Here is an 18,699-nt window from a genome sequence, read left to right as displayed (position 1 = left end):
ACTCGTCACCTACTCACCCCTGCTACCGCTAGCTAAATTTCAAAAAAGGAAATCAGGCAACATGTCAGGGTGTGATTAAATGCGTGAAAGGTTGGGGGAGCCGACGGAACTTTTTGGCTACCCGATTGGCTACTCGATTCACGCAGGTAACCGATTTACTTCAGTGACTGACTCATAAGAACTCGAGTCAGTAAAAGGAATTGAGTTTCCCATCACGACTCACAAGCTTCTCTAATGATTGAGTGAGGGGGAAAAAAACGTTTCTTCAAAAAACTTTATTGACAACAAATTCAACCGTGTTATGTTATGTTTTCGTCAACAGCAGAAAAATACACAGCAGCTCAGGCCTCTGTCTCAAACATCTTCTTCCTGCCATCCATCCCAGCTTTGTCTTCAACGTTCTTCCTCCAGTCTCCGGTCTGCTTCTCCTGAGAAAGACGCATACAATCCGTCAGTTACACTTAAATCTCATAGTCGGCATGAGCAAGAAGAATTCAACCAAATAAATGTTTAATTACCCACCTCCTCCTTCACCTCCTTCTTGACCTGCTTCAGGTTGGCCCTCAGGTCCATGGACACTTTGTGTTTGGACCCCAGAAGAGCGGCGAGCATGGCATCCGCCGACATTCGCACTCGCTTCAGGGTCGGCTTCTTAAACTTTCCATTGAGATCCTGAACCATCAGCTTCAGGTCATTGACCTGATAGTGAAGAAGATACTACTAATTTGCGTATCTAATAGGAGGTGAGAGCATCAATCCAAATAGTATCGAGATGATACTAGCTGGTGAGATGGGTATTTTTCAGTTCTCTTCTATGTTTATTTTCAAAAATATCTGTGTGTTTTTGTTTTGTTTTTCATATTGTTATATTGTTGATACTGTTTTATATACAGTATACTGCATATACAGCTGAGCCCTGCTTTTCGCGGGGGTTCAGAACCACCAGTGAATGGCAAAAATCCACGAGTAATAGAGACGCCCACAAAGATGTCTTATTTTTAAATGTTAAAATGTACAAGAACTCACCACTAATGAATGATAATGTAAGATGATCCATGAACAGATGGAATCAGAATCACGGTGTTGAAGTGCTACCTAAGTCTCACAGCAACTGTGGTGCGCTCAAGGGCCGTGCTAAATCTCAAAGCTTGACAAAAAAAACAAACATTATCAGAGAATGCTGATGATGATCACTGAACAGATGGAGTCATATCCACGGTGTAGCCTTTAGCCTGGTCTTGAGGTTAGCTCCAGGGGCTAGCAGTCGTTTAAGGGCCGCTGAACAAAATGAAAAATCTCAATACTTGACAGAAAAAACATGATTAATGAAGCATTAATGACATAGAAATTGTGGGCTTCTTAAACAGTGCTACTGTACATGTATGCTGAGTATTCTACCTGTATTACAACATACTCATAAATGATCACCGACTTAGGGTGAATGAGTGTGTTTTCTGTGGAAAACGTCCTATTTTCGGAGAAAATAAACACAAATAACAGAATTTGCAGGGCCGTGAATGCTGAATAGCAAATGTGCAGGCATCCACTCTATTGTTATGTTGTTTACAAACCAAAAAATATTGAAATGAAAAGAAAAAGCTCATTTTCAGTGTTACTAAAGTTGGCCATGTTGCCCACCCTTAGTATCTAATAATTTGGTCAGCTGGCATTTGATCTGTTTTCTCGTAAATATTGAGGACTTCCCCCGAGAAGACGTACCTCCTTTTCAGACTTCTTCACTTTCATAGCCATGTCGTACCTTTCCTCATCCACCAGGTCAATCTGCTTGTGAAGTTTCCGACAGAGCTCCTGGTTTTGGGTCAAATGGGGAGAGATGAAAGATAAAGTTCGGGAATGTTGCGAGAATTTATTGCATGGAATCTGTTGACGTAAAAAGGTTCCAATGGATGAATATGTAGCCTGGAAAGGAAAAAACTAATGCATATGTAAAAGATGCCAGTCAGTGTGGCATCTCATGCGCCGCTCGGGACATCGAGTTGACAGTCTGAGTTTTTAGCTGGATGGCTAGTGCTCTCCACTCTCTTTCTGCGGATCTTGTTCAGAATGTGGGGAAGTGATTATGTTTTTAGAGATAGAAACTCAGGTGTCCAAACTGGCCACATAGTAAAAAAATGAAAGGATGCCAGGGCCACTTCCATATTTTGTAAAGCAACACATGTAGATTTGCAAAGACATTATAAATATATATATTTTTAAAAATGCATCTCAGCTTTGTAATATAGGTGGAAAAGCCTATTATTAGCATCAACTTTGCTCTTTTGCTGTTGCCGCTTTTCTTAATTTTCAAAATATTTCATCTTTCTTCTTAAAGAATCTTAGTACAGTTTTCTTTCATAATATTATGACTTTATTCCCTTAATTTTCAAAATATTTCATCTTTCTTCTTAAAGAATCTTAGTACAGTTTTCTTTCATAATATTATGACTTTATTCCCTTAATTTTCAAAATATTTCATCTTTATTCTTAAAGAATCTTAGTACAGTTTTCTTTCATAATATTATGACTTTATTCCCGTAATATTTTGACTTCATTCCTATAATATTATAACTTTTTCCACAACCTTGCTTTCCAGTAATTACAACTTTATTCTTTTTGTTTGTTTCTCATAATATTATGACTTTTTTTTTAAAGAAGTGGTATTTTTTTAGTGTTTCATCGCTATGGTACTAAAGTGACATAATTTTTCTTTATAATATTAATATATTTATTTGCTTAAAATTTAGACTTTTTTTCTTTTTAGAATACAACTTTTTTATCTTAATTTATTCAAGTAAAATTACAGCTGTTTTTTTGTTCTTCTTTTTTAAATTTTCCATCTATTTCAACCTTCTTCATTTAAATTTCCCTCTCGCAATTATGACTTTATTTCCATAATATTTTGACTTTATTCTCGCAACATTATGACTTTTTCTGCAACCTAATTTTCCAAAAATTACAACTTTATTTGTTGTTTTATTTGTTTCTTGTAATATTACGACTTTAAACAAATGACGTCTTTCTTTAATATTTTAACCTTCTGCTACTACAATGACATTATTTTTTCCTATGATATTAAGATATTATTCTTAGGAAATTATGAATTTTTCCTGAGAATAATATCTTCATATTTTGACTTTATTGTTGTAAAATTACTGTTGATTTTTCCATTATTTCTGTTGTTTTCTTTTTAAATTATATTTTCAGAATGTGCCGCACTTTGGACACTCCTGGTTTAAATGAATAGTTTGAAGTGGTTTTGGGAGCATGTAGTTATTTTTAATGTACTGAAAACAACATTTTTCCAAAGCCCTCTGTGGTGCACATGAGGATTTATTTACTCATTCGCTTATTTACTACTTATTCATTTCAAATGATGACGATGTTTGAGGCCACAAATGCATCAAGATGCAGAAATGCATGCGTGTGTGCCTACAATAACTCCTTCATGCAGTATAGTGGATGAGTGGTTTATAACAAGTTTATAATTGTTTTTATTTTTCCTAAGGTGATGAATGAAAGCGTTACCACTCGATCCCAAAACAACGAGGCAAACTGGATCTGGACCACTTCATGTTCATTGGACAACTGTAAGGGACCAGGTATGAAAGCACCCTAAAATGCTGACTAATGCACCTGAAAAGGTGTTGGGATTACTTTAACCTCATAAAATATAGTGTGAAGCATGATTTGTGTCAATGTTGACGATATATACGTGCTTGAAAAGTTTACTTGCAGCTCCTGCATGCATCCCGGCACTGAGAGGGTGGGGCAGTTTTCGTCCATGTATCTGCTCTTCTCTTCCTCGACCTTCGTAGCCTCCTCGTCCAACATTGCCTGGCCAATCTGCAGCAGCAAGCTCTGAGGAATGAGAACAGCAGACACTTTCAACGCCACACTCACTACTCTAAAACGCTATGCCAGAGGGGTCTAAATGTGATTGAAATATAATTTTTTTTTAAAAACAGCAAAAATGAAAAAATCTGCAGTGAAATTATAACAATAAAGTCAAAATATTAAGAGAAAAAATGTAATCTAATAAGAAAAAGTTGTAATTTAACGAGAATAACGGCTTAACATTATGAGGAAAAACTATTAAGCAGAAAGTTGAAATATTAAAGAACATTTTTTTTATTTTTTAAAGTGGTAATATTATCACAAACAAACAAACAACAAATAAAGTTGAAATTCTTTGAAAATTAGGTTGAGGAAAAAGTTAAAATATTATGGGAAGAAAGTTTTTACAATGATTATTATTGTTATAAGGATTATGTCAAAATATGATAGGAATAAAGTCATAATTACAACAAAAAAAGTTGCAATTTTACGAGAATAAACTGGTAATTTTATGGGGGGTCATTTTAGTAATGTGGAGCTGAAATATATTTTTTTAATATAATAAAATAAAATTCATTTTTTTAATGTCGTAATATTATGAGAAACAAACAAAACGAAATAAAGTTGTAACTTTTGGAAAATTAGATTGGGGAAAAAGTTATAATATTTTGGGAATAAAGTCATAAAATTATTTACATTTTTCTTACGAAGATTATTTAAGTAGAAAGTTGTAATATTTGAAAAAAAACAGCAAAAATTGGAAAAAAAGAGCACAGATGGAAACTCATATTAGTAATGCGCTTTCACCTACTGTATGTCACAAAGCTGACATGCAGGTTTTTCTTGAAATATATACTTGGTTTGCAGAAAAAGTTATAATCTTGCAAGAATAAAGTAACAAAATTCTGGGAATAAAGTCATAATTACAAGAAAAATGTTTTTTTTACGAGAATAAACTCATAATGTTATGGAGGGAAATAATCTCATTTTAGTAGCATAGTGATGAAATATTACAGAGAAAATGTTATTAAAAAATGAGAACCAAACAAACTAAGTTGTAATTTTTGAAAAATTACTTTGCAGAAAAAATATAATGTCACAAGAATAAAGTAAAAAAAAAAGGAATAAAGTCATAATTACAAGAAAAATTTTATGAGAATAAACTCATAATATGTGGAAAAATGATGTCATTTTAGTAGCATAGAACTGAAAAATAGCGTAAAGTAAATATTAAGGAAGTTGTGTTATGAGGAACAGCAAAACAAAAAAATAAAGTTACAATTTTGCAATTTTAGAGAAAATTAAATATATAATATCATAATAAAAATAATAATTTTAAAAAATGAAAAAGAGCAGTAATTTTACGAAAATAAAGACAACATATTAGGAGAATAAAGTCTAAACTATTGAGAGGAAAAATAGCATAAACTAAATATGAAAGACTCAAATATGTAATTAAAAAAAGTTGCAATATGAGAAACAGATAAAACAAAGAATAAAGTTGCAATTTTAGCAAAATTAGATGGGGTCAAACATTATGAGAACTAAAACATAATATAACAAGAAAAAATGTACAAGAAGAAAGTTCAAATATTTGTAAGAATGAAATAAACACAGCAAAAATGGAAAAAAAAACTACCAAAAAGTGTCACATAAGGAGAAAAACTTCATTCATACTAATAATATACTTCATCACCAAAATGCAAAGTATAAAAAATGTCTCAGCATAGCTACAATACATGGGTTGGTTTAAAAAAAACCTAAAAGCGTCCCCCATTCACAGTGTTACATATCACCATTGTACTGTACCTTCAGGAAATTCCTCCGGCTTAGCGTCATCTTTTTCCTTCATAGAAAAATAAATAACAAGATTTATTGTCCAGGACTTTTTGTGGTTAAAGAAATTGAAGTTCAGGGAATTGAGGACTTACTCTGCCATGTTGGCGCTGCAATCGACCCTGCCTTATGTGGCTCGCAGAGAAGAAGCGAGGAGATGAACGTGAATGCAGCGGTCCTCTCCTCTCTTTATAGTGTGCCTTTATGTGCACGTTTGCGTGTGTGTGTGTGTGTGTGTGTGTGTGTGTGTTAGACCAGTTGTCCTCGGAAGCTGCTGGTAGAATGTGGGACTTCTGGGCTTGACGGCGGCAGCTGAGCAACAAATGCTCCAGGAATTTCCTTGTAGGAGCATCACTAGACAGCGAGACACCACAGCGGTGCTGCATTGACAATGTTCAGCATTGGCTTTGATAATAACAACTATAACGACGTTCTATGTGTTTGCTATGCTGCGTCAATTTACTCCATCTCAGTCTGTGAGAGCTGGTTGCTGTCTATTTCTGCTGGCTTTTTCGCAAGGTGTAAAGGATCCTCGCACATTCGATATTCAACATTCATGGCCCCGCAGACAACACATCTCATTCACCAAAAGTCAATAATAATTTATAAATACAGAATAACACATGTAACATGTACAGCATGCATGTACCACTCTTAGAAAGTCCATGATTTTTACTTGTTTACGTCTTTGTGCTTTACTGATGTTTTTTCTGTCAAGCGTTGAGAATTTGCACGTTGTTCGGCTGTCCTTGAATGCACCATAGTTGTGTGCGGAGACGCGAAACCTACAAAATCACTGGCTTTGACAGTCATTTCGTTCTCAAATCTTGCAATGAGGTGAATACAAGTTAATTAATATTAGGGCTGTCAAACGATTACATATTTTAATCGGATTAATCACAGTTTTTAAATGAATTAATCATGATTAATCACCATTTGCAACTATGTATGAAATATGCCCATTTTTACTGCATTTAATTAACAGAAACATAAAATTTAGGTTTTGTTGAGCTGCGTCTTGAGCACAAAGCCTGGTTTGGTTGAGCCACTTTCGTAGAACACCCCCATTGTACGGACCAGGATTATTGAAAAAAATAACTCTAATAATAATGATATATACTGCCATACACCGTGACTGGGATTCAAACCCTGTATCGAGCACCAGCATCGTTACCCACTCTGCCATGCTAATAGTGTTTAAGTGACATGGGCCAGCACTCCTGATTCTGAAGGCCCTGGGCAGATTACACTGACATGGCAACACATAGAAGCAGAAATCTGACTGAAAAAAAAATTTAACATACACATACACTTATTGGAAGCAGTGCAGCCAAGATAAACAAGAGTAATTGAAAATAATAGACTGAAGTTGTAAATGTAGGTTGTGTGTTTCTGAATTAGGTTTGGCCAGTAGAGAAGGCTTTGCTGGTGCTGACTGCACACCATTGTACACACCACTGATGAATGGATCTTCTTCTTGTTGTTCGCTCATGAGAATCTTCCTCTGATTTGTGAAGCACATTGTCTGGAGTAGGTCCTCCAGGCTTTCATAGAGTCTGGATTCCAGGGAAATTTCCTCCCACCACACCTGGTTTCTACCATGGGCATAAAGAGGGCATATCCACAGGGTCATGCTGTATTGCGTTTTGTTGGGGTGCATTTTTCCACACACCGACAGACATGGTTCCAAGTCTTGAAATGTGGTGTACACTAGTAGTCCCCCCCGGTAGCCCCCACTGGATGTCCTTCAATGTCCTTCCCATCTCACCAGGAGAATTCATGCATTTAGTTCCTGGTTTGCCTAGTTTTTCAGTTATGCTTTGTATTTTTTGTGTGCTGTGATTTTTGTGGTACATTTTTTCCCTTATGTCAAAGTTTTGTTGCAAACACCTTCTGTTCTTTTTTTGTTTGTATTTACGTGTATCATGCTTCTTTTGCTCAGTAACCCTTTTTAACTTCACTTCGTTTTTCTGTGGATTGGGGTCCAAACAGAGCTATGCAGTTTTCCAAAAATGGAAAAAACAGCAGTAATTTTACAAGAATAAAGTCCAAATATTAAGAGATAAAAATGGTAGGAATCACGATGGAGCTGTCGAACCCCCGGTATGCAGAGACAGAGGCTGCGTGCAAATAAAAGCCATTTATTAAGCACGAGCAGGTGCAGGTACTCAGTTAGCCAGGCAAAAAGGCTCTGCGAAAACACAAACCAGGTAAGCACTAGAGAAGTGCAAAAGAAATGACAAAAAGTCTGGGTAAGCAACACAGCGACATCAGCAACAATGAACCAGTGAAATTAGAATGACTCAGCAGGAATAAATAAACCCCACTGATCACTAACTGAACCCAGCTGACAGCGATCGCAAACAGCTGCACCCACAGTTCCACAAGCGTAAAGCGGCTCCACATTACAACCGGCAGGAAGCACGCAATGCAAAATAAAAGCACAGAACAGGAAGTAACAGTTCGTGTCTTGCAGGGCATGACAAAAAAGTTGTAATCTAACAAGAAAAAGAATAACATATTATGAAGAAAAATAATGTAATTTTAGTAGGATAAATATTAAAGAAAAGGTTTTTTATAACGTGGTAATATGACAAGCAAACAAAACAACAAATAAAGTTGTATTCTTTTTTTAATTAGGGTGGGGGAAACGTTATAATATGGGAATATTTGTGGCATTATGGGGAAAAATAATGCAATTTTAGTCGAAATAAAGTGTCACGGTGCGGTCAGGTGCCGGTCTGGGAACCCCAAATGCAGAGGCTGGAGGCAGGTAGGTGAGCACAGAATTTATTCTGTTCCAGAATTCACAACGTAAAGCGATGGTGACAAAACAGGTTCACCATGAAAAAATAGAACACAAATAATGCCGGTTGGAGGCAGGGTCTGCTGAGCGCTAGCAAGAGACTGGAAACAGTACGAGGCTGAGGGACACACACGGCTGGAACGTGGTGTAGCGAAGGAATAATCCGGCGTTCTCCAGCTGTCCGTAGTCAGCCTAAGTAGTGGCGTAGGCACTCAATTACAGGTGCGTTCAGCAGCTCCGCCTCCAGCCAGGAACTAAGGATCTGGACAGAAACACAGAAAAGGCACGGGAGACGGGGGCAACCAGAAAGAGCCCGTGGAACGTGACATAAAGTTGTAATTTTGGGAAAATTAGGTTGGGGAGAAAGTTATACCATGATGGGAATAAGTCATAATATTATGACTTTTTTTTTTTAACAAAGATTATTGAAGTAGAAAGTTGAAATATTTTTTTAAAAAACAACAGCAAAAATGGGGTAAAAAGAGCACAAACTGAAATTCATACTGATAATATGCTTTCATGTATGTCACAAAGCTGAGATGCAGTTTTTTCTGCATCTTCTTGTATATAACAAAATATCAAAGTGGCCCTTACCCTTCCATTTTTCACTATGTGGCCCTCGCTGGGACTTTGTTGGTTTACGTTTATAGAATGTCCATTAACACATGCAGGGTTCTGGTTCTCCTTATACGCTCCATTTGACTTTCATTGGCAAATGAAAGTCTAAATTAGACTACAATTTTATTTTCAACATCACTTTTTATGTATTGTTTATTCAGATTGAGGATTTGTACTGCAACAGCGTGATACACTTTGAATTGCAAGTTGTAACTAAGAGAGCAGGGTAGATTAGTAGCTTATAGAGGGCCAGAAAAAAACAGCAGCTGTCACTTCTAAATTTAGGAGGATTTATTGTGCTCATTTGTTCCCAATCAGCTGCTCACTAGACCGGCCTCAAGAAAAAAAGCAGAATGACCGTTAATTCTTCTACTAGTGTTACTTCTACTAGTGTTGTTGTAGTTAAAGTTAAACTCAGTCTGACCCCTTACATAATGATCTATATTTAATTCATGTCTGAACCCTTATTACACAATTTTATTATCCAAAGGGAGAAATTCAACTATAAGAAGGCTGAAGGCTGAAGGATTCCCCCCCGGCCCCCCAACATGTGGATATCAAAGTAATATCCGGAATACATTACATGCCATGTATTGAGTACTGAGTTATAAGACAATTAAAGGGTGTCCATAAAGTATTTTTCTTAAAAAATATAAAATAATGTAATTTCTCATAAACTGTTTTATTTTTTCTGTGGTCAAACCTTCTTTTTTATGTATCATTCCCAAACACTTAATGAATGAAAATTCGTTTTCAACAAAAATAAAAATAAACAAAAATAAAAATGACGCATGTGTCATTATATCAAAAAAATACAAAAATAGAAAAAAAAAACCAAGGCAATAAAAACCTAATAGCGTCACTCTGCCAGCTTTTACTGTGAACCAGGATACCGGAAGTAGCGTAATGTTGTTCTGCTTATAGAATTAACTTAACAGTGGTCTGAAGATGGCGACGTCCAGTCGCTCTCCGCTGCTGCTGCTGCTGTTATCATCCGTGTGTCTCTGCAGTTTTGGACCCGTCTTCGGCCTGAAGGCTGCCAGCGGTCCCGCCGTGCCGCCCAACCCGGCCGTCCTCAGAGCCGCCGAACCGCAAGCCAAGGATGCACCTGCTGCCGCCGCCGCCGCCGCTGCCGCCGCTGGGGCCTCACAGCCTCGAAGGACGACCGGTTGGAAGCTGTCGGAAGAAGAGGCCTGCAGAGGAGACCTGACCCGGCTCTGCCCTAAACACACCTGGGCCAACAACCTGTCCGTGCTAGAGTGCCTCCAAGACCGTAGAGAGGTAAGCGGCCGTCGCCCGGTGATGCTGCGTGTGATACCACGGTGCCTCCATCCACCCATCCCGGCTGTCAGATGGCCACAGTGGTGGAGGTGAATCAGCACCAGTACCGTACATATCTGATTAGTACTGTACACATCTGCTTGGTGTAGGGCAAGTGTGTGATACCACAGATAAACTCCTACATTTAAAGTACAGTACAGATGGAAATCATGTACTCAAGCCCATATTTTTGCCATTTTGTCCAGAAAATAAACATAAATATGAATGTTTCCAGCACTGCGTCGACTATTAATATATTTGAGTAGCTTTTACAAAAAAATGTATTCATAGAATTTTTCATTGTGGGTCGATTTTTGTTTTTAAATACAAGGCTTGATACATTTTCTACGTTAAAATGCTAAAACAAATGCAATTTAAGTAAAAATTGCTAAGGCGTCTGAACAAAACATCCATATCTAATAATATATCTCTAATTTTGGATTAATTTAATTGTAGAATATGCCTGAGGGCCGATTAAAAATGAGCTGCAGGCCGAAAACGGTCCCTCCCGGGCCACACTTTGGACACTGTTGCCTTGAGAGAAATACCTAGTCACACATTTTTGTTATAGGTAACTAAATAAAAACAAGATTGTAAAATGGATGACATATTTACTTCAGTTAAATTACAAGTGAGTGGTGTGTTGTGTTGAAGTCATGGTCACTATGTTAAAATTTAATCATCAGACAGCCAGCTATACTGAGTAAAGTGCAAAATGGTCACATGACCTTCTGGACAAGGCTAGCTTTTATAGCATGCTGCTTATGTGTGTCACCACTGAGTTGGAGCACTGGTGTATCAGATGGAAAGAAGGGGCGGGGAGGTTGGACGATAAGGATGTTACAAATAGACATGGGGTGTTACATTGTTGTTCTTGTGTCATTGTATGTTGTTGAAGTGTGATAAATCCTCGCTCAATCCAAAAGAAAGGAATACGACACACCTGCTCACTCAGAATCCTGGTAATCTGCACAAGAGAGCGAGGGATGTGCGTGACCAATTTTACGACACGCTGAGCATAATTAAGGATATATCGGTGTCAGCTGGCCTTGAACGACACAGACGAAGAGTACGGCAGCTTTTTTTTCATTAGTGTTCTCTCTTGTGTTATTTTCTTTTAAAGGTGATTTAGCAGTGCATGTATTTCTTTTACAGCCCAGCTGATTTAGTGTCAAAGCTGGCGTGCAACACCTGTGGATTCAGTGTTTCCTGCAGGGCTGCAATCTATTTGTGGCGGTGGGTTTGCGTTGAGTAGATGACATCATTGTCTAATTTGCATAATTGGCCATGACGCAATTATTATGTTTTAGTAAGACAACATTGAGAGGTCTGAAATTCTGAATACTTGCTAAATATAGCGATGCCTCCTGCATTCTCTGGCAGACTCTACGGCCTTGGAACGGTGAGCTACATTCTCAGACATATGCATAGAGTAATGCCTCGTTTATCGCGGTTAATTGGTTCTGATTCTGATAAGTGAATTTCTGATAAGTGAATTTTCACAAAGTAGGATCCCTTCTTGATAAATATAATATTTTCATAGTTAGAGCATAGAAACCTATTTACGACCTTAGAAATACGCTTTTTAACATTATTAGAGCCCTCTAGACATGAAATAACACCCCTATAGTCACCTTTACACTCATCTTACCAAATATAGTAGCCATAATAAGAGAAAATAATACAATCGGACATAAATAGGACACAAAAGTTATCACTGGGAAAGTTGTTGTTGTTCTTCTTTCCTGTTTCTGGACAGTACTTCCTGTGGTGGCTATTGTCTCATCAATATAACATTACCGACACTTCAAGATTCAAGATTCAAGATTCAAGAGTTTTATTGTCATATGCACAGTAAAACAGGTAGTTCTGCTATGCAATGAAATTCTTGTTCTGTTCATTCTCCCAGCAGAAAGAAAGAAAGAAAAACACAAGAAAATGAATAAGAACAGAAGAAACATTAATAACAATAAATTAAGCAACAACAACAGAAGAGACATTAGCTTTTTCAAAATGGGGACTTGGAAGAGCCTTCAAAGCACCTTTCATGTTGCTGTAGACTTGGTACAGGATGCTATTTGCCCTCGTGGGAAAGCCTACATGCTGGTAACATTCGGGGAGAACAGTCCCGAGGCTCTGTGTCCACAGGACGTTGAAGTCCAATCTCCCCGGCAAGCGGCAAATGTCCCCAAACAGACCGCCGAGTCCGGTAAATCCTCCGTCCAGCCAGGCCTCCACAAACACACAGCACTCTCCGATCTCACGTAGCTGCAATCCTTGCTCTCAGCTCGTCCATCCTGTCTTCGAGAGAGCGGACGCTGCCCAGCAGCAGGCTCGGCAGCAGTGGCCCAGTCGCTAAAGCCTTTAGCCTAGCACGCAGGCCGCCCCTCCTGCCTCGCCTCCGCCCCGGACGCTCCTGGGCATTTAGCTCACCAGGCCTGCAGGCTGCTGCGTCCTCCCGACGCAGAAGAAAGCCAGTCCGAGAGGCTGAACGAAAGCTCACGGTGAACCCCGCCAATGTTCAAAAGTTGTCTCTATGCCGCAATGCAACGCAGCACGTTGAATGTCCAACATAAACAACAAAATCGCAAAAAAATAGAAAAAAACGGGACAGTAAAACAGAGACGTCTGCCACGGAGGGCGCCATCTTGTTTGTTAGTGGCCAGTGTAGAATCCTACACATGATCACGTCTGTGAATGCGTCTTCTGAATGCCTAGTTAGAACATAGAAAACCTGCTTTCGACCTTCTAAATACAGTTTTTTTAACATTATTTAAGCCCTCCAAACATGGAACAACACCCCATAGTCACTTTTACACTCGTATTACCCCATATAGTGGACATAATAAGAAAAAATAAGACATGTTGGACATAAATAAGAGATAGTATAGACTCATACATTATCTCTGGGAAAGTTCATTGTTCTTTTTTTTGCTTCCGGTTCCTGCACAATACTTACTGTGGTTGCTATGGTATCATCATTGTAACATTACTGACACCTAGTGGCTAGTGTAGAATACTACATAACATCACATTGTAGAGTGCATCTTCTGAATGCAGAGTTAGCGCATAGAAAACCTGTTTACGACCTTCTAAATATGTTTTTAACATTATTAGAGCCCTCTAGACATGTAATAACACCTCTATAGTCACATTTACACTCGTCTTACACAATAAAGTAGATGTAATCACAGAAAAGAAGTCATTTTAGACATAAATAACACTTGTGCTTGTGTGTGTTGCAGTGAATGTGTTCCGGATGTGTGGAGGACAGGAAGTGACATCAGGGGTTCAGAGTTGAGTTTTCGCTTGGCGTGGCCACAGTAGCAGTCTGCGTTATTATTGTGATTATTACATTATTATTATTGTGTCTGTTGTTCCGGTGATCAAGTGTGGCGCTTGTATGTCTAACTGAACATTATAGTTATCTTACTGACACCTAGTGAACAGTGTACAATACTACATATCACCATTTGAATACGTCTTCTTCATGACTTATATTTGTATTTTAGTTCAATTAGCCATTTTTATGCTTGAACATACTTACTTTAGGCAAAAAATACATAACATTTGCTTAAATATGCTTTTTTAACTAATAGGCCGTATTCAACCATGAAACAGCATGATTTATTAATTTCGTTTTGAAAAACTCTGAGAGAGTGAAGCCGCAAATTGGAACCGTGACGTGGCGAGGGATTACTGTAATGTGTTTATGCGCAAGGGTGAACAGGTAGCTCCAAATCTGTTGGTGGCAATCCAAATTTGTTTATGTCATTGACGCTGGTTAGTTAATGACAAAGTTGACAATAAAACATCACATGTCGACATAAACCGACCCATTTTTCATGGAAATGAACCCTTTGGCGCTCCCATTTTCTGTCGACAAAGCGGTTGACCATGTACTGTGTGTTGACGTCGAATTCCGCTATTCCACTGGACAGTTTGTCAGGGTTGTCTCATTACTTTGATCGTGTGTGTTGATGAATGTGGTCTTATTCATTGCCCTTGTAACATTTATTATAAATGAAAGTTTGAAGTGATATATTTGTCATCCTGTTCCTGCGAGCACAGCAAGTTTGGGATGATGTGCTTTCATGGCTTTTCTTTACAAGGTGGCGTTCTTGCGTTCGCTTGGGTCAGATTCGGCCCACCATATTGTATTATGTGGCCTGCAAAAGCCTGAAAATAATGCACGTCAAAAGACACTTGTATTTGTTATTGTTTTACTATTTTTTACGTTATTTTTAAAAAAATAGATGTATTATTCTTATTCTTATTATTCATATTGATTTTATTTAATAATTGTAATTAATACCAAAAATACTTTGTTATTACATACTTATTAATCCAAATTATGTACAAGTAATAATAATAATAATAATAATATTTTATTTATTAAAAATTACAAAAGAATTTGGAAAAAATCAAAAAGACACATAATCTTTCTTGCTTAATGTATTTGTTCTGTCAATTTTGACAGGAAATTTGTACTGCATGCACTTGGAGTTTATTTTTCTGTTGTCAAACCCATTTAAAATGAATTATACAATAGTTGCATACAACATTTCCGCTTGGCACCTTGACTTCTTATTTCAATGTCAATTTGTTGGTAAAACAAAACAAAATAAAAATGATAACTGTCATCAAATGTGTAATAACATCATGAGGTGATTATACCTATTGTTCTCAACTGGGCCCTGCGATTGGCTGGCAACCAGTCCAGGGTGTACCGCGCCTCTTGCCTGAAGTTAGCTGGGATAGGCTCCAGCATACCCCCGCGACCCTAATTAGGATAAGCGGCATAGAAAATGGATGGATGGATGGATGGTTCTTAACTGGTTTGGCTGCTGGACCCACCATCACCCTGCAATGACAATTGGTGACCCAAATCGTGGGAATTTTTCAACTCAAACGTCTGATATATCTTACATTTTTAAGGAACTGTTTTCCACACAACTTGAGCTGCAATGCTGAGACGCCGTCTTTTTATGGCGCGCTCTTCTCCAGCAAATATCTGCAGCTGTGCGTCGGAAGGACGGCACCTTGAATCATCACTCGATGTTGTTCCCCGCCCACTCAAGCTTGACAGTCGCCCAGAAATATGGCATGCACCTCGCGGCGGCGTAGCAAGCGAATAGTGCAGACAAGAACGTGAGGTGCATTCACAGACATTGGTTTATTATATTATTCTTTAATTTTTTTCCCCAGGCAAAGACCTGTGGCTGAAAACGGCTCCGCGACCCACTCGTAGGTTCTGATCCACCAGTTGAGAACCACTGGATTATACGTTAATATGGTTTCACAGTTAAAGGCGACCCTCGCAGGGTAACCAGAACTGTGATGTATTCTAAATGGGAGTTATATTCCCAGCCTATTTATCAATGTGCACATCTGCATCCTTATGTAGGAATTCATTTTTCTCTGTGTTTTTGCAACAGCCTGCGTGTTTAACACAAATGTTTGAACTCTTCTTTTTTTTTGTTTCTGCAGGAAACTGACATTGCTCCTGCTTGCAACCATGTAAGTACATACAAGCACTTGTTTGTCTTTACCTTTACCTGGAAGGAAGGGAAGAATACAGTACTTTCCCGGTGAAAACAGGATAGTTGACAGGTCTGTCTGTCACTAGAATGTTTTACCATTGCAATCATAGGGTACCTCACAAAAGTGAGTACACCCCTCACCCTTCTGACAAGTTGTCTGCTATTTTAAAATCTTTATCACTTTTCTTCCTCATTCTTCATCATTCACTCTTTCCTCTTTCCTTCAGCTCCTTTGGAACTATAAATTTAATCTGACCACAGACCCAAAGTTTGAGTCAGTGGCTGTGGAGGTTTGCAAGAGCACCATCACTGAGGTGAGTGTCCGCCACTGCAGTCTCAATGATACATATATCAATGATACGTATGTCAAATATCCATGGGGCCAAGAAATGTTTCCTCTACGTCAGAGGTGTCCCTTCGCGGGTCGCAGCTCAGAAATGTTGACGCTAATAACACAAATTTTTTTTCTTTAAATATATATAACTTCTGAACAAACTGGATTGTTTTCATCTTTTTTTTTACAAATTAAGAAGTATCAAAATGACCCCATGCATCATTAGGTGGGTGACGTTCCAGGACCAACATCGAATGGTGAAAAACCATGAGTAAATGATACATCTATAAAAGTGTCTATTTTTGACACATGCTTCACCTCTCCTCCCCAAATCCTCCTGCTAGCTTGACGTTGCACGACAACCATTCACACTCACATTCATACCTACGGACAATTTAGAGTCTCCAATGTTTGGAATTTGGAAGGACACCGGAGTGCCTGGAGAAAACCCACGCACGGACGGGGAGAACATGCAAACTCCACATAGAGATGCCCAAACGGAGATTCGAACCCAGGTCTTCAACATCTCCTGACTGTGTGGCCAACATGCTAACCACTAGGAACAAATGGAATCGGAGTCATGGCTGTTGTCAGGCTAGCGCTAGAGGCTAGCCGGCTTGAGTTCTACAAGCTGCGTCTACATAATCCACACTGCTTGCCTGTTGGAATTCCAGTAACGACTTACCATCATTTATTATGAAGTTTTGAGGCCAGATTGACTGTCAAAGTTAGTGCTTCCATAGCGAAAACAAACTATGATGCGTTCAAGAACCGCCAAACAAAGTGCAATATCTCAACGCTTGAGAAAAAAAAAACATGATCAGTGAAGCATGAAGAAATAAACATGTAAAGATTGTGGGTTTTCTAATGGTGATTCATTATTTCTGTATAATTATTACTGACTTATGGTGAATGACATGTGTTTTCTACAGAAAAAAACGATCTATTTTAAGAGAAAACTTTTTTTTGACAAGACAAATGCTTATTTGTCCAGTTGCTGTTTCTGATGTGTGATAACCTTCTTCTTCTCACCTTCTTTATCACTTTAGTTCCTACATACTTTTCTTCTTGTGTTCAATACCTATAGCTGAAGGAGTGCAATGAGGAGGAGCGTGGGAGGGGCTACCTTGTGTCCTGTCTGGTCGATCACCGTGGCAACATCAGCGAGTACCAGTGTAACCAGTACATCACCAAGATGACCAGTATTATCTTCAGTGACTACCGACTGATCTGCGGCTTTGTGGACAAATGCAAAGAAGATATTAACAACCTACGCTGCGGCAGCATCAATATAGGACACAAGGTGACCTGTACACATCATCCTGAAGCCGAGCATTGGTTCTTTAGGTTTTTCCGCTATTAATTGAGTCTGGTTTACTCCGTTGTTGCAACATCAGGACATCCACTCGCAGGGGGAGGTAATCGCTTGTCTGGAAAAGGCACTTGTGAGGGAGGCGGAGCAACAAAATGGGGTTCACGCAATCAAAGAGGAGTGTCAAAGGGCGATTCTGCGAGTGGCAGAGCTGTCGTCGGATGACTTTCACCTCGACCGACATCTCTACTTCTCCTGCCGAGATGACCGCGAGAGATTCTGCCAGAATGTAAGGAGCGTTTCTGGAAAAGTAATACAAATTTACAGTATATCACAATTACAAGATTCAGTGAACATTTGAAATGATATCTGACTCAATGAGTGAACTCGACAAATTAGTACTGGGTTTTTTTCAACCGATATTCAAACATTCAAGAGTTCTGTGTCAGTCAGCCGAGAACTCTACACATTGTAACAGATACCAACACTATATCAGACCTGCCAACATGTGCAATTTTTACAGGGGTGTAACAATTCAATTCAATTCAAAAAACTTAATTTGTCCCCAAAGGGGCAATTAGAGTTTGGTATATACCTTTGTTTCAAGGTCATGGTTTGGTTCGTTTTTGTAATGTAATAGTACAAAATACAAATAATAAAACAACTTAGCCAATAAATGAGATTCTTGAATAAAAAATAAATATGATATTTTTAGGAGCGTGAAACAATGGAGGTAAGTACAACGGTACAGTTGTCCCTCTCCACTTCACAATTGGAACATTGTGCCCTCACGCTATCTCAGTTTTCAAGAATGAATTTGTTGATAAATGGCCGCTGTTTCGCGGTTAACTATCGGTCAAAAAATACACATATTTAGCAGATTTTACATATTTTTTTTGCCTAAGTTAAGCATTTTCCAGCATAAAAATGGCAAAATTAACTAAAATAAAAATACAGTTTAAGGGATTAAACTGATAAATTGTAGTCTATACTGGCCACTAGGTGCCACCAGTAACACACGCATCAAACTTGATAGCTGTCAACAATTGCTGCAGGTTTGCATTATCTCACAACAGGCACAATAATAATAATCATC

General features: G+C 38.3%; 2 protein-coding genes across 3 annotated transcripts in view; one reads left to right on the top strand and one right to left on the bottom strand.

Moving 5' to 3' along the window:
* Positions 1-283: 283 nt before the first annotated feature.
* LOC129178399 (troponin I, fast skeletal muscle-like) lies at positions 284-5,837 on the bottom strand. Its single transcript, XM_054770604.1, has 6 exons — positions 5,766-5,837; positions 5,644-5,680; positions 3,730-3,858; positions 1,720-1,809; positions 523-699; positions 284-428 (listed from the first exon to the last, which is right to left on the bottom strand). The coding sequence occupies exons 1-6, from the start codon at positions 5,771-5,773 to the stop codon at positions 342-344; spliced, it is 528 nt and encodes a 175-aa protein (XP_054626579.1). The 5' UTR covers positions 5,774-5,837; the 3' UTR covers positions 284-341.
* A 4,183-nt stretch (positions 5,838-10,020) lies between these two features.
* The window catches only part of LOC129178115 (Golgi apparatus protein 1-like), a 36,180-nt gene continuing 27,501 nt past the window's right edge, over positions 10,021-18,699 (top strand). For both annotated transcript variants that reach the window (XM_054769955.1, XM_054769954.1), the window contains exons 1-5: positions 10,021-10,375; positions 15,905-15,934; positions 16,185-16,271; positions 17,379-17,594; positions 17,689-17,892. In XM_054769955.1, coding sequence (XP_054625930.1) covers positions 10,043-10,375; positions 15,905-15,934; positions 16,185-16,271; positions 17,379-17,594; positions 17,689-17,892 — 870 coding nt within the window. In that variant the 5' untranslated portion in view covers positions 10,021-10,042. The remainder of the gene's footprint in view (positions 10,376-15,904; positions 15,935-16,184; positions 16,272-17,378; positions 17,595-17,688; positions 17,893-18,699) is intronic.

This window comes from Dunckerocampus dactyliophorus, chromosome 3, assembly GCF_027744805.1.
Source record: "Dunckerocampus dactyliophorus isolate RoL2022-P2 chromosome 3, RoL_Ddac_1.1, whole genome shotgun sequence".
NCBI classification, from domain to species: Eukaryota; Metazoa; Chordata; class Actinopteri; order Syngnathiformes; family Syngnathidae; genus Dunckerocampus; species Dunckerocampus dactyliophorus.
Note: the sequence above shows the minus strand (reverse complement) of the source record. Positions and strands in the feature narration are given on the sequence as shown.